The sequence below is a fragment of the Peromyscus californicus genome, unplaced genomic scaffold, assembly GCF_007827085.1.
Source record: "Peromyscus californicus insignis strain IS unplaced genomic scaffold, ASM782708v3 Scaffold_4__1_contigs__length_199733344, whole genome shotgun sequence".
NCBI classification, from domain to species: domain Eukaryota; kingdom Metazoa; phylum Chordata; class Mammalia; order Rodentia; family Cricetidae; genus Peromyscus; species Peromyscus californicus.
In genome coordinates, this window is record NW_026294562.1 from 163,502,875 (window position 1) to 163,529,369 (window position 26,495).

At 43.1% G+C, this 26,495-nt stretch overlaps 2 protein-coding genes across 5 annotated transcripts in view; one reads left to right on the forward strand and one right to left on the reverse strand.

The window, feature by feature from the left end:
* The window catches only part of Znf329 (zinc finger protein 329), an 88,195-nt gene that overhangs the window by 22,903 nt on the left and 38,797 nt on the right, over window positions 1-26,495 (reverse strand). The window lies entirely within an intron of this gene.
* On the forward strand, window positions 1,969-23,132 carry Znf274 (zinc finger protein 274). Of its 4 annotated transcripts, XM_052761435.1 has the most exons (9): window positions 1,970-2,963; window positions 3,170-6,662; window positions 6,829-6,908; window positions 7,631-7,757; window positions 8,586-8,681; window positions 16,974-17,510; window positions 19,566-19,654; window positions 20,760-20,886; window positions 21,284-23,132. In XM_052761435.1, the coding sequence occupies exons 3-9, from the start codon at window positions 6,876-6,878 to the stop codon at window positions 22,831-22,833; spliced, it is 2,559 nt and encodes an 852-aa protein (XP_052617395.1). In that variant the 5' UTR covers window positions 1,970-2,963; window positions 3,170-6,662; window positions 6,829-6,875; the 3' UTR covers window positions 22,834-23,132. The 4 variants fall into 4 exon arrangements, with proteins under 4 accessions (XP_052617397.1, XP_052617395.1, XP_052617394.1 ...); XM_052761434.1 differs by having other exon boundaries at window positions 3,170-6,908; XM_052761437.1 differs by lacking the exon at window positions 8,586-8,681 and having other exon boundaries at window positions 1,969-2,963; window positions 3,170-6,908.

Below are 26,495 nucleotides of genomic sequence, written 5' to 3' on the forward strand. Positions count from 1 at the left end.
ATGCCAAGTCATTTTAAAACCAGATACCAGGGCTGAAGAGATGGCTGTAACATGAATCTTAAAAATACAATATATCACCATAGATGGCTGAACAATTAAAAGCATTTACTATTCTATCAGAGAGCTGAAGTGCAGATCCCACCATCCACATTGGGCTGTTCACAAAGTCCTGCTCCATGGAATCTAACATCTGCTTCTGGCCTCCAAGGGCACCTGCACACACATTTCCACATATACACAAAAACACATACACATAAAATAAATCTTTAGGGGCTGGAGAGATTGCTTGGTGTTTACCAGTGCATACTGTTCTTGCAAAGGACCCGAGTTCACTTCCCAGCACCCAAGGAAGCTTTACAACTACATGTACCTCCAGTTCCAGGGAATATGACATCTCTGGACTCTGCAGGCACCTGTACTCCTGTGCACATTCACACATACACACACACACACACACACACACACACACACACACACACACAATTTTAAAATAACAAAATATTTCAAACTAAATGCCAATTAATGAAACACAGAGATTTGTGCTTCAATTTAAAACAACCCTGAGCCAAAATCAAACACAAAAATGGATCTGCCACTATTGTTATATGAGTAAGATTCTGTAACTACTAATAGCTAGTCCACCTCAGACTAACACCATTAGGAAATTTTTCATTTATATGCTTGGAGAGTTAGTCACCAATACAGTTATAACTTCAGTATGATCTAGCAGTTCAGCAATCACTCCAAACACTCAATTTCCATCTTTCCCTTAGGCTGTCCTCATATTGGTTATTCTTTTTTGTTAATGTATATGGGTATTTTACCCACTTGCATGCCTGGCTCCCCACAAAGACCAAAAGACATTGTCTGATCCCCTGGCACTGGAGTTACAAATAAGTGTGAGCCACAGTGTGGGTGCTGGGAACTAAACCTGGTTCCACCAAAGAGCAGCAAGTACTCTTAACCACTGATATATCTCTCTAGCCTCATATATTGATTGTTCTTAAATTAGCTCCCAATTACATCATAGCGGCCAGAAAAGACAGAATGTATTTCTTTTGCATTCCTATGGCCGCTTTAACTCCACTACTACAAACCTGGTATCTTAAAATAAGAGATGAATCTTAATAAAAATTTACTCTTGTATTTGGAAGCCATAAGTATAAAATCAGTATTACTGATTGAAATGAAGGAGTTGGCAGAGCTCTGTACCACAATGACGCTTAGAGAATAAATTCTATGCCTCTACTAGCTTCTGATGGTTGCTCTAATTCTTGGTTTATGGGTACATAACTCCAACTTTTACCTCTGTGGTAACAACACTTCCTTTGTGTATGTGTGTATTCAAATCTCTCTGCTTGCCTCTTAAAAAGGCACATGGCTGCAAGGGTAATCCAGGATAATCTTCCCATCACAATACATTTAATACATATGCAAAGTCTCTGGTCCTTCTTGAGGATAACAGTCACAGGTTACCGGGATCAGGGCCTGACATCTTTAGGCCATTTTCCAACCTAAAATATTTTCCAAATCTTTAATCAAAACTATGGGCTTCCCAGTTGGTGCTCACTCATTTAACCCAATTGCCATCAAGATACCTTTCAGTGAATGGCTCAGATCAGAGTAACTAATAGATCTGTAGGTTAATCACAGTGACAATGGAAACATAATGAACTCATATGGCTACACTGAGGACTCACCCCTGCCACTAGACTGCCGGGCATCCTCATCCATAGATTCCTGGAGAAGGGATGAGTAAAGTGGTCTCACATATGAACCCTAAAGATACTCCTCTGCTGCAAGCTACAGGAAAATGTAATGGAATTCAGCTATCACAAAAGCTACTACTTGGAAAGGTCAAGTACTTTTCTGAAGGTCAAACCATGGCTTAAGAGGTCTTGGTTATGGGCGGTGGTGGTGGTGGTGGTGGTGGTGGTGGTGGTGGTGGTGGTGGTGGTGGTGCACACCTTTAATCCCAGCACTTGGGAGGCACAGGCAGGCAGATCTCTGTAAGTTCAAGGCCAGCCTGGGCTACAGAGTGAGTTCCAGGAAAGGCACCAAAGCTACACAGTGAAACCCTGTCTCAAAAAAACCAAATTAAAAAAAAAAAAGAAGTCTTGGTGATATTTTAGCTTTTGTATATATATTAGCCGATTCCTGCATGCTATGTATGCTTCCAAGAACTCATAACAGTATATTTTATCTGAAATACCTATCAAGCATCCAAGGCCAAACGATCTCCTGATTAAGATAAATTAAGCTCAGACCCTCCTTTCTTATACAACCTTAGTGGGATTTATACTAACATTATAGACTCCTAACATTTACCTAACCACCTCTAGGAATGTAGTTTGAGCACATAAATTCCCTTTTTCTGATATATTAACCAATTTTAACTCTTAATTGACCTCCTCCTTTACCACTCCCCTTTTGGGTTGTAAAGGAAAGCCTGATGGTCACTGCCTAAGGAAAACTCTTGACTGCCTTTATGACCCTGTAAGAATTCAAGCCTGGTGACCTTAGCTAGAGCACTGCTACTGCATGGGTATATAACTGTAAACTTCAGAAACTTAAGACAGGATTTTGACTGGAGAGCTGGAAGAATGAGATAGAAGATGAGAAGAGCCAGATGGGGAAGAATGTGATGAGAAAGACCAAGATGGGGCAGAATTAAGATAGAACTTAGAGGAGACAGCAGATAATTACAGAGAGAAATCAGACAAGAAAGGAGGTAGGCATGAGAACAGAACTGAAGCTCTGTAGATAGGATTTTATTCCAGAGGAATAAAGTATACAGACTTAGAGCTCTTAGATTCTTAGATACTTAGATTCTTTTCCTGAAAATAACTCACACCATTCGTAGCTTCTCTTCTGGGCACTGGGAAGAAGATTATTAAGTTCCTCTCACTCACTAAGAATGCTTTGAAATGCTGGCTTCCTTCCTAATTGAAAGAAATACTCGGGTGCTGGAGAGATGGCTCAGTGGTTAAGGGCACTGACTGCTCTCCCAGAGGACCTGGGTTCAAGTCCCAGCACCCACATGGCAGTTCACAACTGTCTGTAACTTCAAGATCTGACACCCTCACACAGTCTGTGTACATGCAGCAAAACACCAATGCAAATAAAATAAAAATAATAAAAAAAAAAAAGAAAAGAAAGAAATACTCAGCCTTTCTTTCTCCTTACCTACCACGGAAATCCATCTTTCCTTTCAAGCACTCCCGATAAGCTTTCTGCCAAGGTTCCCATTGCCTGACTGCTCCCTAGACATTGAGATTTCACTCAATTCCAGATCTTTGCTATCAGTAAGTCCAGAAACTTACACACTATAAAGCACCCTCAGATCGGGCCTCTAATTTGAAAACTCAACTTGAGAGGATGCCCCTGGAAAAGACGAGTTTCACTCAAGCTGACCTGTCAGTGCGATCTAAACATGTGTATACAGGGCACCTTTCCTATGATAGGCATAATGATGCCCTTTTTTCTTCTGAAGACTATCTTAACCCACAGATAAGCATTATGAACATTATCTCACATGGCAAACAGAAATTTACAAATGGAACTGTGTTAAGTATCTTGAGACAGAGAGAATATCCTGAATTATTTGTGGGAGTCTAATGTCATTAAAATGACTATTCTTTATTGTCAACTTGATTACATCTTGAATTACTAAAACCCAAGTGGTTGGATGCACCTGTGAGGGTTTTTTTTCTTAATTAAATCATTTGAAGTGAAAAGACCCACTTTTAATTGGGATCTTTTGAAGTCAGACGATCTACCTTTAATCTGGGCCAAACCTTCTGCTGGCAGCCTATATAAAGGACATAGAAGAAGGAAGCTCTCGCTCTTTGCTTTCTCTCTCTCTCTCTCTGTCTCTCTTCTCTCTGTCTCTCCCTGTCTCTCTTTCTCTGTCTCTCTGTCTCTGTCTCTGTCTCTGTCTCTGTCTCTCTCTCTCTCTCGTCCATTGCTTCACTGACATTAGAGCCTACTTCTTTGGAATTCTGATGTATACTGAAGACCAGCTGAGACATCCAGCCTTGTGGATTGAACCTTCCATTGGTAGACAGATTCTTGGACCTTCCATTGGTAGACAGCCATTGTTGGACTAACTGGTCCACAGCCTGTAAGTCATTCTAATAAATCCTCCTTAGATGGATGGATGGATAGCTGATATATAGATGATAGATAGATAGATAGATAGATAGATAGATAGATAGATAGATAGATGGTAGATGATAGATAGATGATAGACACGTACATTCATTCATTCAATCAATCAGTTCTGTTCCTCTAGAGAACTCTGACTAATTCAGTCATCAAAAGTCCTAGTTGGAGCTGCCAAGACGGCTCAACTCACACACAAAAAAAATTTCTGATCAAGTAATTTCTGTGGACTTTTCTCCTTGAGTTTGAATCCAATCCAAATCATTCCTGTGTAGGGGAGAAGATTCCTTCCCTCCTCCCCTTACATTTTTTGGGGAAAGGACAAAACAAAGCCCAAGATGCCAAGCCTCTCCAAAGCCCCATTGTATTACTATTTGAACTATTACTGAATCTAGTGATGAAGGGAAGAAGTAATACTTACACACTGACTTCTAATTCTAGAATACAAGCATTTTCACCTATTTAAGTTTAGTCAGGCATCTCAAAAGTTATCCTCAAATAGGTCAAGAGGTCCTGTGCATGTCCCAACAAATTAACCTCACATTTAATTTTTCCGATTCTACTGTTAAAGAATCTTTTACTCCAATATTATTTAAGTTATTGCAGTTTTTGTGCATACATATGTGAATGTTAATTTATGAATCTTTGGTTCTTCCTATACCTAGTTTACTGTCACTAATTTTGAAAATTTTCCACTGGGCTGGGCACGGTGGTGCACAACTTTAACTCCAGCAGAGGAATTAAATTGGAACTACAAAGTTCAAGGACAGTCTGGGATACATGAGACCCAGAATGAAAGGGAGGGAAGAAGGGAGGAAAGAAGGAAAGAAAATCCAAGGAAATACCATCAGAATAAAAGTAGCATGATCTCTGAGTCAATACTAATAAATAAAAATTAATCGCAGTAAAAATTAAGAACAATATGTAGTCTACTTTGACCATAAGAATAAGCAACATAACCACAGATACACTCAGTGTTGTTGAGACCCTATTTAGAAACCTCAAAGGAGTGCACAAACCCTGGGTGGAAAAGGATAGGTAAGTCGGCAGGCTCTAGGCATGAAGAGAACATCACAGTGTCTGGACCCCAAGCAAGCCAAGACTACATCAGTCAGAACAGAATACAAAGAGACCCTAGGGATAGAATACTAGCTAGCATAAGGAATACAATAGAGTTCTGTGTCGTTCTGGACTGTCAAGGAAGCTAAAAACATACCAGATTACGGTCAGGGCGGACTTCAGGTTCTCCTCTCCTGGATATGATCCAGTCTGCCACAAGGAGCAAACCTAATCACAGGTCACTGACATTACCAGGACCCACATCCTCCCTATGTGTAGGGTACAATTAACAGTGCATCTCTTCAGACCCTGTGTGGACATTTACATTTAGTCTCCCTGGGATTGGGGGAAATTTTTGTTCTCCTCCTCATACTCCTATGATCCTATATGTCCCGTCCTCTGCTGGGGAAAATTGGAGTGGACATTTAGTGTAGCCCACCATATATTTCAAGTCCATCAAGTCTCCACACATCCCGGGAACCTTAAAGTTGCGAAACCATACAGCCCTGCCCAGTCTACAAATCTGGGCGCAAATGCTTGTCTTGTCATAGAAATTTCGGTAGATTTTTAATTCCAGAGCCTGCTGACTTTCTGTTTCTAGAGTTTAATCCCTTCTTCCTCTCTGTTTAAGGGAGTGAACCTTCAGCAAGATTGCATCCTTTTCTCCTCCCCCTCACGAAACTCTGCAGAGCTTGTCTTCTCCTACCTCCCGCCTACAACTACACACACACCACACCACACACACAGTGTATACAGCACGTTCGGTCCGTCCACTACTTCCGGCGCTTCCTACTCTGCCACACGTCAAGCGTCCCTCAGCCGCCCTAACACCAGCACTTCCTGCCCACCCTTTGCCCGTCCTTGCCAGTCCCCAACTTCCCGTTAGTCCACGCGCGTTCACTCCCGTTAGTTAGTTCGACTCTCTCCTAGGCTCGGGTTCCGTCCACAGAGGTACTGGGGCTCAGCGGCTTTGTATCCTCCTTCAGAGGCTTCCTCCTGGTTCTCTGGCCGCCAACAACACACGTCTACGGACATCAGCTTCGCGGCCAACGCGACGGACGCCGCCAACCGGACGGACACCGCCCACTGCAGCGCCTCGACGCCCGCGGGGTCGTCTGGGAGTTGTAGTCCGGACCTGTGAGCTGACGCAGTTCGGGGCAGACCGACGGGCTAGCTAGCGCCATTGTGTCTTCTCGGGCACGCGTAGTGCTGCGTGAAAGCCCGTCGGGGACAGCGCCCATCTTCTGTTTTATTACTTTACACCCTCTGGAGCCCAGAGCTGGCTTTGCTTGCGGTTCCACTTCTACGGACCCGGAAGGAGCTGTGTAGCCGTGGGTCCGGATCCTGAGAGAGAGACATCGCGCTCTGGATGTAGGACACGGTTAAGAACACCAAACGCGTTCTGGATTGGAGGACATCAGACGATCTGTCCCCGCGCGGTTAGAGGGGAACCTGTCTTGTAGGCGCGTGGGAGTCGGGGAGAGGACTCGCTGGGCACTTTCAAGTGTGGGGGTGGACTGGTCATGTCCCGCCGAGAGACCGGTTAAGGGCAGAGGTGGAAAGAACACATTCCTTAGCCTCCCCCAACTCTCCTTCCACCTTTAGTTTCTTCAGCACGCTGCCTACTCCAGCGAGAGAACTTTGAGGACAGTATGGCCTCCACGCTTCCCACAGTGTGGCCTCATGTGAGTAGAGGTTTCTTTCAGCTTCTGCGTCTGCCCCTGAGGGAGGCGGCTGGTGGTGAGACATTTGTTCTCTAATACCGTAGAGTTCCGGGAGGAGGGTGGTTAGAATAAGGAAAAAAACAAAACAAAAACCAAAACCAATTTCTGAACTGGGATTCTACAGGCCAGACTGAGGCTTTTCAATTAAAAATGGTTTTTTATTACATCTGTTTTGTGTGTGGATATGCACGTGTGTTCCACTGTCTGCGTGTAGAGGACAGAGGACAACTTTCCGAATCGCTTCTCTCCTTCCAAAGTGTGGGTCCTGAAGCTCGAACTCAGGCCTGGTAGGAAGCACCGTTATCCACTGAACCACCTCGCCAGCCCTTTTCAACTATTTGCTACTATTTTTTTTTTTTTAAAGCTGGGCATGCGGGGGAGAAACTGACAAGTGTAAGAATATAGGAGGCTCGTGGTTGGCTTTCTGCAACTACAAGAAAAGCAGTGTAGATGGGAACTAACAGTCCTATGCCCTGGTTCATGAGAAATGAACAGGTTTTCATAGACCAGAGGTCTCGTAAGTCCTCCTGAGTAGTGTCAGAGCGGTTTGCTCACGGACTCACACAAAGGAACCTGAGATGAGACAAGTAGAATGTTGCTGGGTCTTCTTGGTCAGCCTTCCCATTTTTCTGTCTCTGGGGAAGAGGAAGCCCCCTGGCTGAACAACATCCTGTGGGTTTTAGGAACCTGTGAAGTTTGAAGATGTATCACTGACATTTACCAAAGAAGAGTGGGCACAGCTGGAATTCCAACAGAAGTGCCTATACAAGGAAATCATGCTGGAGAACTACAATAACATGGTTTCAGTGGGTAAGGCAACCTCCACTATAAAGATGTGTTTGGTCCTTGGGAGGGTAGTACACACATGTCATTCCATCACTCCAGAGGTGGAGGAGGAAGAAGATTGGAAGTTGAGGGTTATTTATTCTTGACTCTACCTCTTTCTTCCTCCTCCCCCAATTTTTTTTTTTTTAACTCCCAAAGTGTGGTACCTCTGAACTGTTTGCGCTTGAACTTAGGCTGGAAAGACCAGAGTGGAAGTGTTATGGCAGTGGAGAGCTTGGTAGTGAAAAGAAAAAGGCAGCTTTTCAGTATAACTTTAGAAGTTTCATCCAGTCAGTACATCAGAGCCCCTGAATACTGGGTGGAGCCTATAAGGGATATTTATAGCTGCAGTGACAGGTATAAATTTATGGCACTTCCAGCATATGAGATGTCAGTATCCAGCAGCTCAGAGATATCATCAAAGATTGTGATTTCTTTGTGGTTCTTAGGAAGTTTTCTGTCCTCTATAGTTATTGTATAGCTGTGGCTCCAAGCTTCACGTCTATGTTTAGGCAGAAGCAAGAAATGCAGATAGTCCTGACCAGTTCTTTCTCTGCTGTCACATTTAACCAAGAAGCAAAAACTTCTGCAGAATGTCCCCCAATTGAACAATCTCCCTTTTTTACTTTATGATTCCTCTACTGTCGAGGAAACCCAAGAAATCCAATAAAAGGAATAGATGTGTAGTTATCACTGCCCAAGGCCTAAAGTTATCATGTGACAGCATGGGGGAAGGAAGGCATAGAGTGTTACAACAGGACAGCATTTTTTCTAAGCAGACTCCCCAAGCCCTGTCTCTTTTCCATTGAGCAGAACATCACTTTTCCAAGCCAAATGTGATATCTCAGTTAGAAGAAGTAGAAGACTTCTGGCCAGTGGAGAGAGAAATTCCTCAAGATATCTTTCCAGGTGAGAGCCAGGCATGAGGGAGTTCCCAAAAGGGATGGGCCTACTAATTATTCTGAGACTAATGTCTTCTAAGCTATGGAGAACTCAAGTAGTGTGCTGTAATTAGTATGTTATTTTCCAATCTGCAGTCATTTCTTCATGGTGCTGGTGATTAAGCCCAGGGCCTTTCACATGATAAGCAGAGCAGACATGCTATCACTGAACTAACATCCTCAGCCTCAGTCTTTATATGGGGCAATGGTTATGGTATTTGGGATTTGTGTGCAGTGGTAGTGATGTTTGTGTTGGGGGTTTGTTGTTGTTTTGGTTTTCTGTTTTGTTTTGAGATATGGCTGGCCTCCAACCTACTACATAACTGAATTCTTGATCATCCTTCTACCTTAGAAGTTCTGGGGTCACAAATATGTGCTACTATGCTGGCTCCTATTTTTATTTCTCTTCTAAGTTTTCTTGTTGGTGGTGTTGTTAACCACATAGGCATATTGTCTGAATACTTTTGTGAATTCAAGCATTTTTAACTTTGCTTTTTGTTGTTATTCTGTTTATCCAGTTACACTTTGTATATGGTGGACATAAGTTCTTTCAGCCTCATAGTCTGATTCATTTTTGTACTTGTTGGAAACACCACCTTTCCATAGACTAAATTACTATTGTCATAGTACAGAAGCCTCTTCTGTGCTCTTATGCTCTGATCTTTTGTGCTTTTCCGCTCTGGGTGCATACCATAATGCTATATACATTTTATTGTATATTAGTGAACTTCAATAAATTTTCATTCCCCTTGTAATTTAAAAAAAATAAATAAAACTTTGGATGTCTTTGGACATCTAATCCTCTAAATAAACACCAGCTTGCCTGGGTTAGTTGAGAATATCCTGTGAGAATGTACATTAAATTTGATTAGACTTATATTGTTACTGTTACCTGTTTTGTTTAATCCTTTCTTGCACAGTTATTCAGATGAATCTGTCATCTTGATAAATTCTCTTAACATTAGTGTTTTAATTACTTTTCTGTTGCTGTGAAGATATAAGTGGCCATGACCAAGACCACTTATAAGAGAAAAAATTTAATTGAGGGCTTGCTTACAGTTTCAGAGGTTGAGTCCCTGACTGTCATGGTGGGGAGCATGGAATCAGGTAGGCAGGCATGGCGCTGGAGCAGTACCTGAGAGCATACATCCTAATCCACAGGCAGGAAGCAAGATAGAGCTCATGATATCTGGGAATGGCATGGGCTTTTGAAACCTCAAAAACCCACCCCTAGTGGCACACCTCTATCAAGACCACAACCAAACCTTTCCAAACAGCTTCACCAACTGGGAACCAAACATTCAGATATATTAGCCTGTAGGAGCCATTCTCATTCAAATCACCCCAATCTACTTCCTGACCCCCATAAGTCCATGGCAGTATTATGATACAAAATGCATTCAGTCCAACTCCAAAACTCCCCATAGTCTTTCACAGTCTCAACACTTTGAAAGGTCAGAGTCTTGAGAGCTAGAGAGATGGCCCAGTGGTTAGAATACTGGTTCTCTTGTAGAAAACCCAAGTTCAGTCCCACACAGGGACTCACAACCATCTGTAACTCCAGTCCCAGGGGATCTGACACCCTCTTCTGTCCTCTGAGGAGCTGAATAGCCAACAGCTAGGCAGGAGGTACAGATGGGATTTCTAGGGAGACATTTTTATGTATGCCAGCAACATGCCTTTCGCCATTTAAGAAGGGAAAAGGGGGGCTAACTCAGATCTCTAAAATCTAATTAGTACTTAATAATGAACAAAAATTGAAATAAAAACAAAAAAGTTCAAAGTCTCTTCTGAAGCTCAAGGCAGTCTCTTAACTGTAACCCCCTTTAAATACAAAAGGCTAGTTACATACTTCCAACACACAAATGTCACAGAGTGTATTTTACCATTCCAAAGGGGGGAAAGTGAGGAAATATTGGACCAAAGCAAGATCAAAACCAAACAAGACAACTCCAAAACCCTGTAAACTCCATGTCATTTGGGGCTTGCTAACAGTCTCAGAGGGTTAGCACGTGACCATCACGGGGGAACATGGCAACAGGCAGGCAGGCATGATGCATGAGCTATAGCTGAGAGCTGACATCTGATCCACAACCGGAGGCAGAGGGACAGCTAACTGGGACTGGCATGAGCTTCTGAAACACTCCCAGTGACACACCTCCTCTGACACAGCCACAACTTCTAATCTTTCCCAAACAGTTCCACCAACTGGGGGCCAAGTATTCAAACATATGAGCCCAAGGGCATCAGTCTCCTTCAAATCACCACAACCACTGAGGCATCTCTGCAGTCCTATGTTAATTCTTTTCTTTGCTTTGGATAATTACATAGTTGCATCATCACATATAAAACATCATGATTCTGAAAGTAAAGAGTAGGTATCTGGCCTAACTTAATAGGAAAATTTCTGGGTTTTGATGCGCATGATGTTAGATTTTGCTTTATTTCACATCAACATTCATCTGAATGAATAAATATTCTAGTGCTAAAACGAATGAAAATCAGTAATATTTTCCTATTTCCATTACAGAATCTTCCAAGGTGGTCAGAGTGGTAACATAGTAGATTTAAGAAATGCCTTGCTGTAAGGTTATGTTTTTGTGATGATCTTCATAAACGACTGGATAGTATTCACTGGTTTTGCTGTCTTCAACTTTTCTGTATATGTGTTGGGTGTAACGCACACTGTGTGCTACTGGATGCTTCCCGTTTTTATATGCTCTGCTGGAAGTAGCATCAGAGCCACTGCTTCTGGCACTGTTCACCTATCAGATCTCTCTCTGGTGCCGTCTTTGGTGATAACCATTAGCCACAACACAAAGGGACTGGAATTACTGACTTAGCACACCCCCTTCTCTGGACCCAAATTTGGGGCTAGGAGTAGAAAACCAAAATACAAAAACATACAGATTAAGTTGGCAGGAGACACCTGGCCACATTAGCTGTGAGAGGAGTGACTTTTATTGTTGAGGGATACATGGTGTGACATGGCTTTCCACAGCTCACTCTGGTTGGTTTGTGACAAAAGAGCTGTGGTGAAAGAAGGCTTTAGTAGCTAGCATCTAGGGGTGAGACAATAATGACTGCCTTGGGAGAGTAGTAGCAGGTTTAGGGAGAAATGTGTGTTTGACTCAAAGGTAGAATCAGTGGATATAGGTATCTGATTAGCTAAACTAGACCCAAAAAAAAGCTGCTGAGAATTCTTATGGGTGAAGGAAGCCTGGAAGGGATTTCCTGTGGCTGTTTGTTCATAGTCTGTATGTTTATTGCTAACATTCTTTTTGTGGTCCTGGAGACTGATGCCAGGGGCCTTGCATATGCTAAACAAGTACTTTGCCACTGGGCTACATCCCCAGCCTTGCCATGCAAGGAAAACTTTGCCTGAATTTTTTAAATTAACTTATTTTAAAGATGTAAACTATTTTGTTATTTGTTTTACATACCAACCACAGTTTCCCCTCCCTCCTCTCCTCCCATTCCCTCCCCCTACTTCCCTTCTAGCCACCCCCATCCACTCCTCCTCCTTCTCCATTCAGAAAGAGTAAGGCCTCCCATGGGAGTCAACAAAGCATGGCACATCAAGTTGAGGCAGGACCAAGCTCCTCCCCCCTGGATCAAGGCTGAGCGAGGCGTCCCAGCATAGGGAATAGGTTCCAAAAGGGCCAGCTCATGCACTGGGGATAGGTCCTGGTCCCACTACTAGGGGCCCCACAAACAGATCATTTTAAGAAGTAGAACCCTTTTCTCTCCATGATGACATAATGTTGAGTAAAACTTTAGACTAATCATGTAAAGAATTACCTAATGGCATTCACCTTGAAAGTTCTTTTTTTAACTGTGCCATGTCTCTACTTGTTCTGTCAATAACTTACAAATGAAAAGGAACCAGGGTTGGGGATTTAGCTCAGTGGTAGAGCGCTTGCCTAGCAAGCACAAGGCCCTGGGTTCGGTCCTCATCTCCAAGAAAAAGAAAAGGAACCTTAGACACATCCAAGGAGTTTTGCTAATCTAATCAAATAAACTTGTTTGAACTTCAAGAGGTTCAGGTAGCACATAAAAAATAAGAGATTTTAGAATATCATATATTGCTATTAAATGAGATACTGCATCTCCACTAGTCTCCCAACAGTGGTATGCTGTGCATCTTATTGATGCACAGAACTGAGATTAAATCAAAAGCTGGGATTCTTTTTCACAATTCAGCTTGCGTGCCTCTCCATTTTCCCACCATTGCTAGAATGACATCATGGAATGTGGTTGTTGAAGAAATATGAGAAAATGGATAAATACTAAGACAAATGTCATTCATCCTCAAGAAAGCTTTGAATTGAATAAGATCCTGTATAGGCATGGGAAACTAAATTAGGTTGTGCTTGCTGGGTGTGGTGGTGGTGCACACTCAGGAGGCAGAGGCAGGTGGATCTCTGTGAGTTCAAGACCAGCCACTTCTACAGCGTGAGTTCCAGGACAACCAGGGGTACACGTAGAAAAACCCTGTCTCAAAAAAGCAAAAAGGAAAAAAAAATGAAGCAGGAAGTGAACCTGATAAATATATTGTGACAACACTTTCAAACAGTAAACAGGTTTATAAATTATATTTGAATTTACATTACAGGAAAAAGGTGTTTTCTTTGAGAAAGAGGCAGATACTGCTGGATTTAATTTTTTTGTATAGCCTAAGAGAATGTCCACATGCTAGAACAAACATGTGGAAAATGAAAGAATTATATGAAATTTTAGAATAAATATATGAAAAATGATGGAATTTCACATATAGAGAACTCTGAGGACTCAGAACCTTATAGATTTGTTTGAGAGTCTAGAATTTAAAACTAGCATACATTTTGACTAGAGCCTAGTACAGTAGTGTGTTTGTATGGTTGGTTGATTTTTGTTCAAAAACATATTTTCTCTCATCTTCATGTATTTGTTCTCTGGGATCTTTGTATAGTGTGTGTGTGTGTGTGTGTGTGTGTGTGTGTGAGAGAGAGAGAGAGAGAGAGAGAGAGAGAGAGAGAGAGAGAGAGAGATTAAAAAAAGTGTGCTGTAAATGGGTTTAGTGTGAGAAAGCCTAATTTCAGCTCATCTTGAACCTCCTTAACTATTATAAGGCTAAAACCAGATATCAGTCTGTAAGACGTGGACGACAGTCATTTTGTGAAATTTTCAATCTCTGAGAACTCATTCTAAGAGAAGAAATCTCAAAAATATGATTGGAGCAAGAACGGCTTCTGACCTAAGTTAGTCTTGCCTTGAGAAAACTCACACCTATAGACCCCCCCCTCCCCAGAAAAAAAAAAATAACAATTTTGTGTTTGGAAATTTTCTTCTACCAAATAACGGCATCTGAGAACTCTGAAACCATGAGAATGTGCATGATGTAGAACAGTTCCGTGTGTGGCTCTCCTATTTGTCATCGCAGTTGTGCCAGGGTTAGTCTTAAGAACCCAGTCACTATTAGGAAGCCACTGAGCGTTAAAGAATTTACTGATGGGAATTGCTGTAAGCATGACAATGTGGGAAACTTCAGTAGGAGTCCTCATTGTGGTCTGTATCAGAGGACTCATATGGGCAAAGACCATTTGGATGTATTCTGTGGGGAAGTCATCAGCTTTAACCACTGCATTATCTGAGAGTAAAAAAAAAAATACTCAATAGGAAGGATTACAGTGAATAAGAAAAAGGAAATGTCAGAGGTCATAAAAAAGCAAACCCTGCATAAAATTTGAATAACAAATTTATAGCTGTAGTAAAGCAATTTCTAACATCTCTTATTCTGTTATCTGACCTCAATATTAAATGATATGAATGAGAGCAATCACCACTACTATAATTCTATCCATTCCAATGTGTTAGTGATATGACTGAATTGCTTGGAGTGAATAAATATCTGAAGAAATCACAAGAAACATTGGTATATCTTCAAAGATAATTTCAGTTATGAGTACAAGCTTTGAGAGAGGAAAGGGAAATTTGAGGCTGCAAGTGTTACAAAGACCTCTGAGGGCTCAGAGTCTTACTGATTTGTTCAAGAATCCAGAATCAGGTGTGGCCATGTATTTGGCCAGAGCCACACACAGTAGTATGTTTGCATGGTTTGTTGATTTTTGTTCAAGAACACATTTTCTCTCATCTTTAATGTATTTGTTCTCTCTGTATACCATCCTATTGGTGAAATTATTAAGGCCACTCCACGTAGTTAAAAGGGAGGTTTATTTAGTGGTGTAACTTACAAGTGAGGGGATAGTTGGGTTGCAGGGTCTGGGAAAGGTGTGTCGGAGTCCGGCGGTGTTCTCTGGAGAATTCTGCTCGGTCTACCTCCAGCGTCCAGGGTCCAGGCACCAAGAGAGCCCATGCATCCGGATCTCGGGTCTTCGGGGTCCTCTCTTGGCCCCGCCTTGTAGGCGTGACAGTTACTAAAGCCTCAGTGGGGGTTGGAACTTCCAGATCAAGGTTGGAATGGCTACCCACTACACCATCCATCTGTCTGTCTCAAATATGTATATCATGATTCTTTTAAGTTGATACCATTCTCTAACATCCACACTTAGAATCTAGGGTAAGTGAAAAGTCTGGAATACATTTCTTTTTTTTCTTTTTTTTTTTTTTTTTTTTTTGGTTTTTCGAGACAGGGTTTTTCTGTGTAGCTTTGCGCCTTTCCTGGAACTCGCTTTGGAGACCAGACTGGCCTCAAACTCACAGAGATCCGCCTGGCTCGCCTCCCGAGTGCTGGGATTAAAGGCGTGCGCCACCACCGTGTAGCTGGAGAATTTCTCTCCAGCTCCCGCCACCAAGTCCCGCCAGTCCCAGAGCCCACTTATAAAATAAACACACAGACTCTTACATTATTTAAACTGCTTGGCCATTAGCTCAGGCCTGTCATTGTCTAGCTCTTACTCTTATATTTAGCCCATTTCTATTAATCTTTACTTTGCCACGTGGCTCGTGGCTTACCGGTACTTTACATCTTCCTTGTCCTGGCGGCGGCTCCAGCCAGTCTCCCTTCCTTCCTCCTTTCTCAAGTCTCCTCTCTGTTAGTTCCGCCTATACTTCCTGTCTAGCTATTGGCCAATCAGAGTTTATTTCCATATAGCGATATCCACAGCACCACCACCCGCCTGGAATACATTTCTAAAACCAAAGAACAAAGCATTGGAGCAAACATTTTCTAGGGGTGATGAGGAGGAGACATACCTCTGAAAAAGTAAAAAAGAAAAAAAATGATTTTTTTAAAGCAAGAAACATAGCTAGGCCTGGTATTATAGGTCTATAATCGCAGCTCCTTGGGAAGCTGAGGCACAGGTTCAAGCCAGTCTGGGCAATTTAGTGAGCACCTGTCCTCAAATAAAAAGTATAAAGAGGGGCTGGTGATATAGCTCAGTTCACAAAGTGTTTACCCAACATGCAGAAGGCCTTGGGTTGAATCCCCAGCACCACATAAACCAGGTATTGTGGTAGATTCCTGTAATGTCTGACCTCAGGAGCTAAGTAGAACATCAGAATTTTAATGTCCTTCTCTACTACATAGAGTTCGAGGCCAGCCTGGGTTATCTGCCCTGTCTCAAAAATGAGTGTGATTCCCTGTTGATGTAGCTCAGTGGTTGAGCACTCATTTAGTGTGGGCTAGGTCCTAGGCCAAGAAAAATCAGAAAGGAAAAGCAAGTGCATGAACTTTGCTTCTTTTTAGACAAAATACCAACAACTGACATACAAAATAAAACACAAGTTAAAAAACTATACAGGAGATGGGGGAAATCTATACAGGTCCTCTGCAATGCATGTAACTTAATAATAGTACTTTGTATATAAGAATGAGCCAGCTCCTTATGTACTGAATAAAACAATATTTGTGTTCTATAAAACAGGTATACGAAACTGAGTCTCAAGTATCCCAGGCTAGCCTGACTTTGCTATGTAGCCAAGCTTGACCTTGACCTGATCCTCCTGCCTCTATCTCCTATGTGCTGGGAGTACGGGTGTGCATTGCATTGCCTGGTTTGAATGCATTGCTAGGGATTGAACTCAGGGCTTCCTGAATGCTAGGTAATTATCTGCCAACTGAGCTACATACCCAGCCTTGTTTTTGTTTTTGTTTTTTAGATGAATCTGTCTTTGTGACTCTAGTTGGCCTAGAACTGAATATATAGACTTGGCTAGACTCTTACATGCAGGGATCCCCTCTTGCCCCTAGCTCCCAGGTATAAAACAATTATGGGAGTGCGCCGCCCAGCCTAGCTTTCGCTCTGGTTTTGACTTATAGAATCTTCTGGGCCTTCTTTGGACCCTGGAATAAATTCCTTTCCTGATGAGAGTCCCTTGATGAAGCCTTCTCTGGACCCTGGAATAAATTCCTTTCCTGATGAGAATCCCTTGATGAAGATCAACGTTGTTGAGGTCCTTACACTGAACAAGGATGTGGCCGGTCCCCGGAACGCCCTGATTCAATCCCTCTATTTGGAAAGTGGAGAAGACCTGAGCCTGGGCAACATTGAGGCATCTCAACAACCAAGCAAGCATTTGACTGACACTGAAGTCGCTCACCAAAAGTTCCGACATTTCCAGTATGAAGAGTCAGATGATCCCCAGAAGGCTGTGTCTCAGCTTCGTGAGCTGTGTCACCAGTGGCTGCAGCCCAGTACACATTCAAAGAAACATATCCTGGAGCTACTGGTGCTTGAGCAGTTCCTCAACGCACTGCCTGAGAAGTTGCGGGTGTGGGTGGAATCACAGAGCCCCAAGGATTGCCAAGCAGCAGTGACCCTGGTGGAGAACGTGACCTCGGTGTCTAAGGAAGATGGTGAGTGTCATGGAATGGTGAAGTTAGAAACATCTAAGGCTTTGTGGAGGAATGAGGAGTGCTGAAGGGTTGTTCCCACTTAAGGATGGGTTGTTCCCACTCCAGACCACAAACATCTGTGTCTTCCGCTTGTTACCAGGTCAGAGTTAATGGAAACCTGAAGTGGTTGGTATCCAGCCCTGTTCTCTCAATGGAAGCTCACAAGTGCAGTTTTTTTTTTTTAAATCCTCTTGGGATCCCTGAATCCCTAACACATAGCCAGCCTTCCAGTTCTTTGTAGGGGCTGTGAATGAAGTTGTAACTAAGGCAGGACTCGAGTTTATTGAGCCTGTGGTCCTGCAGAAAAGATGTGGTATGACAAAGTGAATACCCATGTGATGGTAATAAGATGGTGGAAAGGTCAGGATACTGGTGGAGTTTATGGAGGCTGTTTCTGTCCCTGATATCTGCTACGACTAGAACAGTGAAGAAAGGGAGCAGGGTAGATGTGCTAGTGGGCCATGAGCCAAGAATTCTGGGTAGCCTGGAGAAGTTGAAAAAGCAAAGAATGGGTTCTTCCCTGTATCCAAAAGAACACGACCCTGTTAATGTCTTGATTTTAGGCCAGTGAAGCTAATGCCAGAGCTCTGGTCTCTGGAACCCTAATATATTTTGCCAGACCTAATTGTATAGGCTTATAATCTAAGATACTCAAGGAGTCCAAGTCAAGTCACCAGTTCAAGGCCAGTGTGAGCAATTTATCATGACTCTGCCTCAAAATAGAAAGCAGCTGGGACTATCATCAGTAGTGGAACACTTACCTAGACTGTACAGCATTCTGGGTTTAATCCTCAGAATTTGGGAGTGGGGTGCAGTTAATGACAGTTAACTGGAGTTTAACTCCCCAGAAACTACATTTAAAAATCTGGTCATGGTCATGAATACCTATAACCACACTATTAGAGTAGGTGGAGACAGCAAGGTGACTAGGGTTTGCTGGCCTCCAGCCTGGCTACAAGTTCCGTGAGAAATCATGACTCAATGGAATACAGCAAAGAGTGATGGAGCAGGACACCAGAGATCTGACCTCTGCATGCACCCAAACACACATACACACAAATGTACATACACCACAAATATAGACACCAAAAAAGCAGTAGTGCTTATGAGATGAAATTGAGTTTACCCTATGTTTAATATGTCACAGCCTAATGACCCTGACCATTCACAGAGGACCCTGAGAAAACTATTTGTGGTCATTGTACTAGTTGGGATTCTTTGGTGTCACTCATAAAACCTTAAAAGCAGCTCCAAGAAGAAGGAAAGTTTACTGGAAAAATTCCAAATTCTAACTCTAGGAACATCTATACCTAGGAATTTCAATAAGCACCTCAACTTATCCTTTCTTCCATACCTCAGTTGGCTGCCTTCAGCTGGCTTCATTCCCATTAAGGCTTCCAAACACAGGATTTGTCTTTCCGAAATGTTCCAGCAAAAGCTTCAGTTGCTCTGAAAGTCTATGATCTCCCGTGTCTACAAGAGTCCATTTACGGTGGTGGAGTGATATCATGGTAGAGCAACCTGAGTCACATTGTCCCCATGCTGGCTGGAGTAGAATCAGCATTGTAAAAGACACATGAGGAAGGCTAGATCTGAAGGAGTCCTTGGGAGGGCTGTAGGTACTGGCCAGGAATATTTAAGGTGACAGAAGCACAAAATGAGTACATACCCTGTGACCAAAGGAAGAGGAGCCACACAAGCATGATAAGGGCTTATAGACTAGAAACAGACTTTACCACTAAGGAGGAGGTGTGAGGCCATTGCCTCAGAAGCTAGAGCCTGAAACAGATGCTGGAGGGGAAAGGCAATAAAAGGTGTCAGTGATGGAAACAGTGGTCCACGCAGGGTGACAATCTGGGCCCTTTCAGGTATGGGAATTAGTTATCTGTAGTGAAGAAGGCAACATAGACCATCAAGGGACATGGATATGCACAGCTCAAGGGTTGCAGAGCCTGGCAGTTCTGCCTGCCTGAAGGCTACCACCCCATTGATCCCTTCATGTGGCGTCTCCTCCAGCTCTGCTTGCCTGCCATAATGAGGCCACTGATCGACTGAAAGAGAAAAAGAAGGACATGGCCACCTTACCAGTTACTATACCACCTGAGGTAAGCAAGAACCTGACCTTTTGTTCTTTGGTCACAGCTTTCTATGGGGGGCCCACCCCTAAAATGTCCCCTTCTACACTGAGCTTTGCTGAGGCTTCCCACAAGATAGGCAGTTCTGACCTTCTGAGTTCTTGGGACTGAGTGCAGTTCTGAAGCAACCCAAGTGTGAAGGGCAACCCTGCCTCCTGACATTGAGACCTGGCCACGGAGAAAGCAAAAAGCAAGAGTAAGTGGATCAAGGCTGAGGAACATGAGAATCAGAGCAACCACTGGTGGCCTGTAAGAACCACATTGTACCCTGGTTAGAACCAGAGAGCCCTTGTCCTTCAGAAACACTCAAGTGGGGAATTAGGGATGGAACAGCACAGCTCAGGTGTGTCTCAGAACAAACTAGGTGACGTGCTTGCAGCAGGATGTCGGCCTTGTCAGCTATAGGATGTGGCGTGTATATGGCAGTAGTGCTGTTTGCCCTGGAAGTGGTTTATATTGGCTCAGGCATGTGATTGAAATTGTTGGCTCTCAGGTAATGAGCAGTCTAGAGTAGGCTGCAAGTAAGGCTGCTACTGTGAATGGGAAGAAACTGCTTGATCCCATTCCTGAATTCTATTCCTCCCAAGGTAGGCTCTTCTCCGTCTGGGCAAAAGACCTCCCCTATCTGGGCGAGTTGGTGAAGTGGAAGAGTCTTCCTTTCAGAATCTGTAGCTGCTCATAAAAAACTGACACAGCATAGGTGAATGTTCCACATAGGTCAGACCTGTCCACAAAGGCAAGGACTATGGCTTCATTGTGTTTCTAGCTTCAAGGCTGTTTCTAGAGGGAGAAGGTTCTCTGGTGAGATGCTGTCCTTACAGTGCATCCTTGACACAGATGCTGGTGTGATTGATATGGCTTCCTTATTACACTTGTAGCTCTTTGTCAATCAGGGGTTCTGTCTACCAGCTTGGGACCCAGACTTAGGAGAAATACCCTGTGGGTCTCTTTTGGGCTTGAGAAGTCATTGTCTCTGACCAAACCACCAAAGCAGAAGAGTCCCTATCTGGTATAATGTCCCAGTGGCCTTTATTCTGCCCACATTGACAAACACCAAATTTTCATAACATTACAGGAGCCAGTAACCTTCCAGGATGTGGCTGTGGACTTCAATCAGGAGGAATGGCAGCTACTAGGTCCAGTGCAGAGGACTGAGTATCATGATGTGATGCTGGAGACCTTGGGCAACTTGGTCTCAGTAGGTAAGACCATGCTTACATTTAGAATGCCGCAGGGTCCCCTCAGGACTCGCACTCTCTCTCTACCCATTGTCAGGACTGGCTGTGCTCTCAAGGGTCTCTCTTATTCTGTCCAGAACCTTTATCTGGGCTTGTGACCCAACATGGGTAGGGAAACTTACGTACTCAGAGGCAGCCTCTGGTTCGGTTTGCCTGGGGGAATGAGAGGAAGCTCCTTCCCCTCACCCATCGGTCACCAAATTGATTATGCCTGGTTTTGCTGCTAAAGAGCTTGTCAGCCATTCCCTAAAATGAATGACTATTTGAGGAGAGGATGTAATCTCATTTTTTAAATACTGTTTGTTTTACTGTCATTCTGTCATTTTTAACTACAGTATGCTTATCTTTTGGTTTCTTTCAGGGTGGGAGCCTACATTGGGAAACAAAGAGTTAAGTCCAAAATCACCCAGTTCTGTGGTAGAACCAATTCGTGACCCAAAACCAAAAAATTTCTCAAGTAATGGTACCCAGTCCACTGTTACTGAAAATATCTCACAAAATGAGGTGCAAGAAATCCATACCATAGAATCAAATCAAGTGGAGGTTGTAGAGGAAAAAGACCTCCCTCAGGAGGAGATCTCTGAAAGCCCCCAGTCTCAGGGGCAAATTAGGCTTCACACAAGCCAGGACTCACTCGATGAAGTTCTTCCTAGAAAGCACTTGCATGTAAAAAGTAACCAGAAGGGCTTTGGAAAGAGGAAAGCCAAGAAAAAACACATTTCCATGACACGAGATTCACCCATAAGAAATCAGCAAAAGGGCTCTGTGGTGTGCCAAGTCAGAGATGGCCGCAATTCCATGACACATAGTCCTTCTGAAAAAAACCCTCAGCAGAGTTATGAGCAGGGTAAAGTTGGGGACAGCAGAGATCCCATTATACTTATAGCACCTGCAAAAATTTACCAGCAAGCCACTGGCTCTGAAACGGGGGGCAGAGTCAGGGACAGTAGCAATGCCGTGGAACCTGATGCATCTATAAAAATTCACCAGAAACGTGCTGAATGGGGTAAAATTGGGAAAAGCAGCAATTCCATGACACAGGGTTCATCTGTACAAAATCACAAGATGGTGTCTGGGTTAGGAAGAGCCAGGGACAGGAACAGTTCCTTGGCACGTGCTTCCCCTGTAAAAATTCTCCAGAAAGACTGTGAAAGGAGTAAAGTCCGAGGAAACAGGAATTCCTTGAAACATGTAAGAATTAACCAGAAGGATTCTAATGGTGGAAGAGTCGGGGAAATGAGTACTTCCATAAAACACAGTCCCCATATAAAAATTCACCTGAAGACCTCTGAAAGAGGGCAAGGCAGGGAAACTAGCACTTCCATAAAATATGGTCCCCATGTGAGAACGTACCAGAAGGGTCCTGAAGAGGGGACTACTAGGAGAGCCAACAATTGTAACAAAGCCATCAGCCATCATGCTCAGCAGATATTTTTTATAAAAATTCATAAGGGGAGCCAAGTTTGCCGGTGCAGTGAATGTGGCAAACTATTTCAGAATGCTAGGTATTTTTCTGTCCATAAAAAGATCCACACAGGAGAACGGCCTTACAAGTGTATGGCCTGTGGGAAAGCATTTGTTCAGAGCTCCTCCCTCACACAGCACTATAGAATTCATAGTGGAGAGAGACCATTTGAGTGTTCCGAGTGTGGGAGGACCTTCAATGACCGCTCAGCCATCTCTCAACACTTGAGAACTCATACTGGGGCTAAGCCCTACCATTGTCAACAATGTGGGAAAGCCTTCCGCCAGAGTTCCCACCTTACCAGGCATCAGAGAACTCACACTGGGGAGCGCCCATATGTGTGCACCAAGTGTGGGAGGGCTTTCACTCAGAGCTCACACCTTATTGGGCATCAGAAAACACACGGGATTAAGTTCAAGAAGAGGCAATCCAAACTGCAGTCCTAGTGCCTTTCAAACCACTGCCTTTTCAGCCTTGAGATGCACTCTGCAGACTTTGAGTAAGGAGAGTCCCACACCTGAAGAACAGCTCAGGACACCACCCAGCAGGCCTGAGGGTGCCTGAAACTATCAGGGAGTTCTTGATTGCTTCATTTAGCCATTAAAGAAAATATGAAATCTGAAAATGCTCCTAAATCTAAAAAGCCAGTTACCAAAAACTGCAGTGATAATTATGCACAGGGTAAAGTGTGAGTGACAAAAACCAAAAGAATGTATATAAATAAATATAATTGTTTTGAAATTTGTGTTTCCTGCTGCAGTGACTGTTCTTGGTTGTCAATGTTACTACATCTACAGTTAACTAAAACACAAGCAGCTGGGTACATCTGAAGAATTTTGTTCTTAAATTTTTTGAGGTAGGAAGATTCACCTTTAATCTGGGCCACACCTGCTGGCAGCCTATATAAAGGACATAGAAGGAAGAAGCTTGCTCTCTTTGCCTACTTGCTCTCATTCATGCTAGTACATTTTTTCCCCTGGCATTAGAGATTCTAGCATGTACTAAAGACCAGCTGGACATCCAGCCTTGTGAACTGAACTCTATTATTGGACCTTCCATTGGTAGACAGCCTTTTTTGGACTATTGGTGACTATGGGGGTCCAGCCCCTTGGTAGTCCCCTCCCAGGGTCTTGGAAGGATCTACAACCAGCTGATAATTAATCTTTGATGATATGAAATGAATCTATGTACATGAAACTCCTTAATCCATACACTTTATTATTCTGTCAGTTCTCTCTCTACGCAGCTTCTATTCTGTTCTCATGCCTAGCTCCTTCCTTACCTGATTTCTGTCTACATTTATCTGCTGTCCCCTCTTTAAGTTCTATCTTAATTCTCTCATATTATTCTGCCCCATCTAGGTTTTCATCCATCTAGTTCCTTTCCATCTTAGCTCCTCTCCTATCTCCCTCATCTTGTTCCTCCCCATCTGGCTCTTCCTCATCTTCCATCTCATTCCTCTAGTACTCTCTTCAAGGCCTTCAATCTAGTTCTTTCCTACCTAGTTTGTTCCTCTCCAGTTCCTACCCATCTTGTTCTTCCATTCTCTTTTTTCCATCTCGTCCTCAAGTTCTCTCTCTCAAATTCCTCCTCTGAATCTCTTATACCCCTCAGTTCTTCATTCTCAAGTTCTCTAGGGAATTCAGTTATAAACCCAAGCCATAGCAATCCTCCCCCTCCAGCCAGGTCACCAGGCTTGAATTCCTACAGGGTCATAAAGGGAGGTAAGAATTTTCCTCAGACAGTGGCTGTCAGACTTTCTTTTACAACCCAAAAGGGGAGTGGTAAAGGAGGAGGTCACCTGCAAGCTAATGACCAGTTACTACATCAGAAAAGGGAATCTGTGTGCTCAAACTACATTCCTAGAAGTGGTTAGGTAAGGAGTTAGGAGTCTATAATATTAGTAAGGCTGTAAGAAAGGAGGGTCTCACCCTAAATTGCACAAAAAATAAAGCTATTCGCCTGACCCAGGAGATGGGTGTTGTTTTGTTTGGTCTTGGATGCTTAAGTCTGTTCTTAGAGAATACAGAGGTATCTCTGATAAGATACTTTCATCCCTCCAGGGATGGACCTGGCCAGATGCTGCCAATGACAATAATTACAGGGAGGCTTGAACTGGGGTTCTGGCTGTGCATAGCTGTCAGCACAGAAGATTATCTAAATATTCCATTAGTAGAAAGGAAATGGTGGGTTGGGGATTTAGCTCAGTGGTAGAGCGCTTGCCTAGCAAGCTCAAGGCCCTGGGTTCAGTCCTCAGCTCTGAAAAATAAATAAATAAAAAGAAAAAAGGAAAAAAGAAAGGAAATGGTGCCCAATAAATTATAGAAAAGCGACAATAGCACACAAGAAACTCAGCAGGAAACAGCTAATAATCAAAAGCCAAATATCACCAAGGCCCCTTGAGCCTCAGCTTGGCCTCTGGAAGGCCCTTGGCTTCTTCCAGGTATTACCTTTGTCATAATTGTGTATTTTTGCAGCTTGTAGCATTGGACCACAGCCTGTAAGTCATTCTAATAAATGTATGTGTGTTTGTATATTTATATATACATATGAGAGAGAGGAAAAAGACTCAGATCCATTACTCTAAAGAACCCTAATACACTTGCTTAATTGAGAATATGCTGATCTGATGCTTAAATGAGCAACATTAAAACAGAATGTCTTATCAAACAGTCCTGGCAGATCTATGCAAGGCTGGAGTCCTTGGACCCTGGGTTCCAGGTGAGTTGGGGAAACAGATCATTCCTTTAAGTCACAGAGATGGAATGGTTCAGAATACAGATGGCAGAGAATCTTCAGGAATCACTGGAGGCCCAGAGGTCTAGAAGTCTCTAGTGAATCCAGGGATATATGGGAATATTCTCTGGCTTTACATTATTCCTAAAGAACCAGTTAAGGGAGAGAGGTTCCCCCAGCTAGTTGCTCATCACTTTGTTAAACAACAAAACACTGGCAACACCAGGGCATGTGTTTGATGCCCACTTTCACATTTGATTTCAAAAATTGTCCAAGTCAAAAAATAAAGAAGAGCTAGCAATACTGGTAAAGGGGGCCTACCACCAAGCCTACTGACCTCTGAGTTTAACTCCTAGGACCCACATGATGGAGAAAGAGAAGTGATTCCTGCAAGTTGTCTTCTGTATGCCATGGTGTATAGTTACAATGAAACTATAACAACTTTGGGGGATTGGAAAGGTGACTAGATGATTAAAAGTTCTTGCTCTTGCAGAGGACCCCAGCTTGGTTCCTAGCATCCTCCTTTGGAGGTTCAAATCTTCCTATAACTCCAGCCCCAGGGAATGTAACACCTTGGCACCTGTACTTGTACATACCCATACAGGCACACATAGTAAAAAATAGGGTTTTGTTGTTGTTGTTTTTATCTCCAGTGAATATGTGGGCAACACAAATTAGACTTGCTTTTTTGGGTTTTTTGGGGGTGGGGTGGGGGGAGATGAGATCTTGCTGGCAGGGAGCAGACCTGGGAAGTGGGTGTGATGGGGATGCATTGTGTGAAATTTCCAAATAGTCGATAAAAATGCTGTCAGAAAAAAAATCTCCAGATCACACACAGCTGACTTCATCCCTTTCTCCAGGGTTCCACATTGCTCCTCTAAGTTCTTTATAACATTAAAAACATTCTAGAACTGGGGTTGTGGCCCAGTAGGTGAGCATGTGCTTTGCATATATTAAGTTCAACTCCATCGCACGTGTACACGCACGCATGCACGCACACATGCGTGCAATACACCAGAGCCCTTAGGACCCAGCCTGTAGAGCATGTTTAATCATTCCCTCTTGGGTGAATGCCTCACCTTTCTCTGAAGCAAATAGGACTTGAAGACAGGACTAAAATGCATATATGCTGTAAGGTCAAGTATGTGGGAAAAGGGCTAGTTATGAGAATGCATACATCAGTCGTAGTGCAGTTATTATCACGCAGTGTTTAATTGTTTCAACAACCTAATAAAGTATGTTAGTATTTTTGAAATGGGACTTAAGTTTGCCCAAAGGTGTGTTAGGTAGTAAATTACTCCACATTATTGTCTACCAAGTATGAAACAAGTGGTTGGACTAGACACTAAAACCTAAGAATCTCATTTTTCTG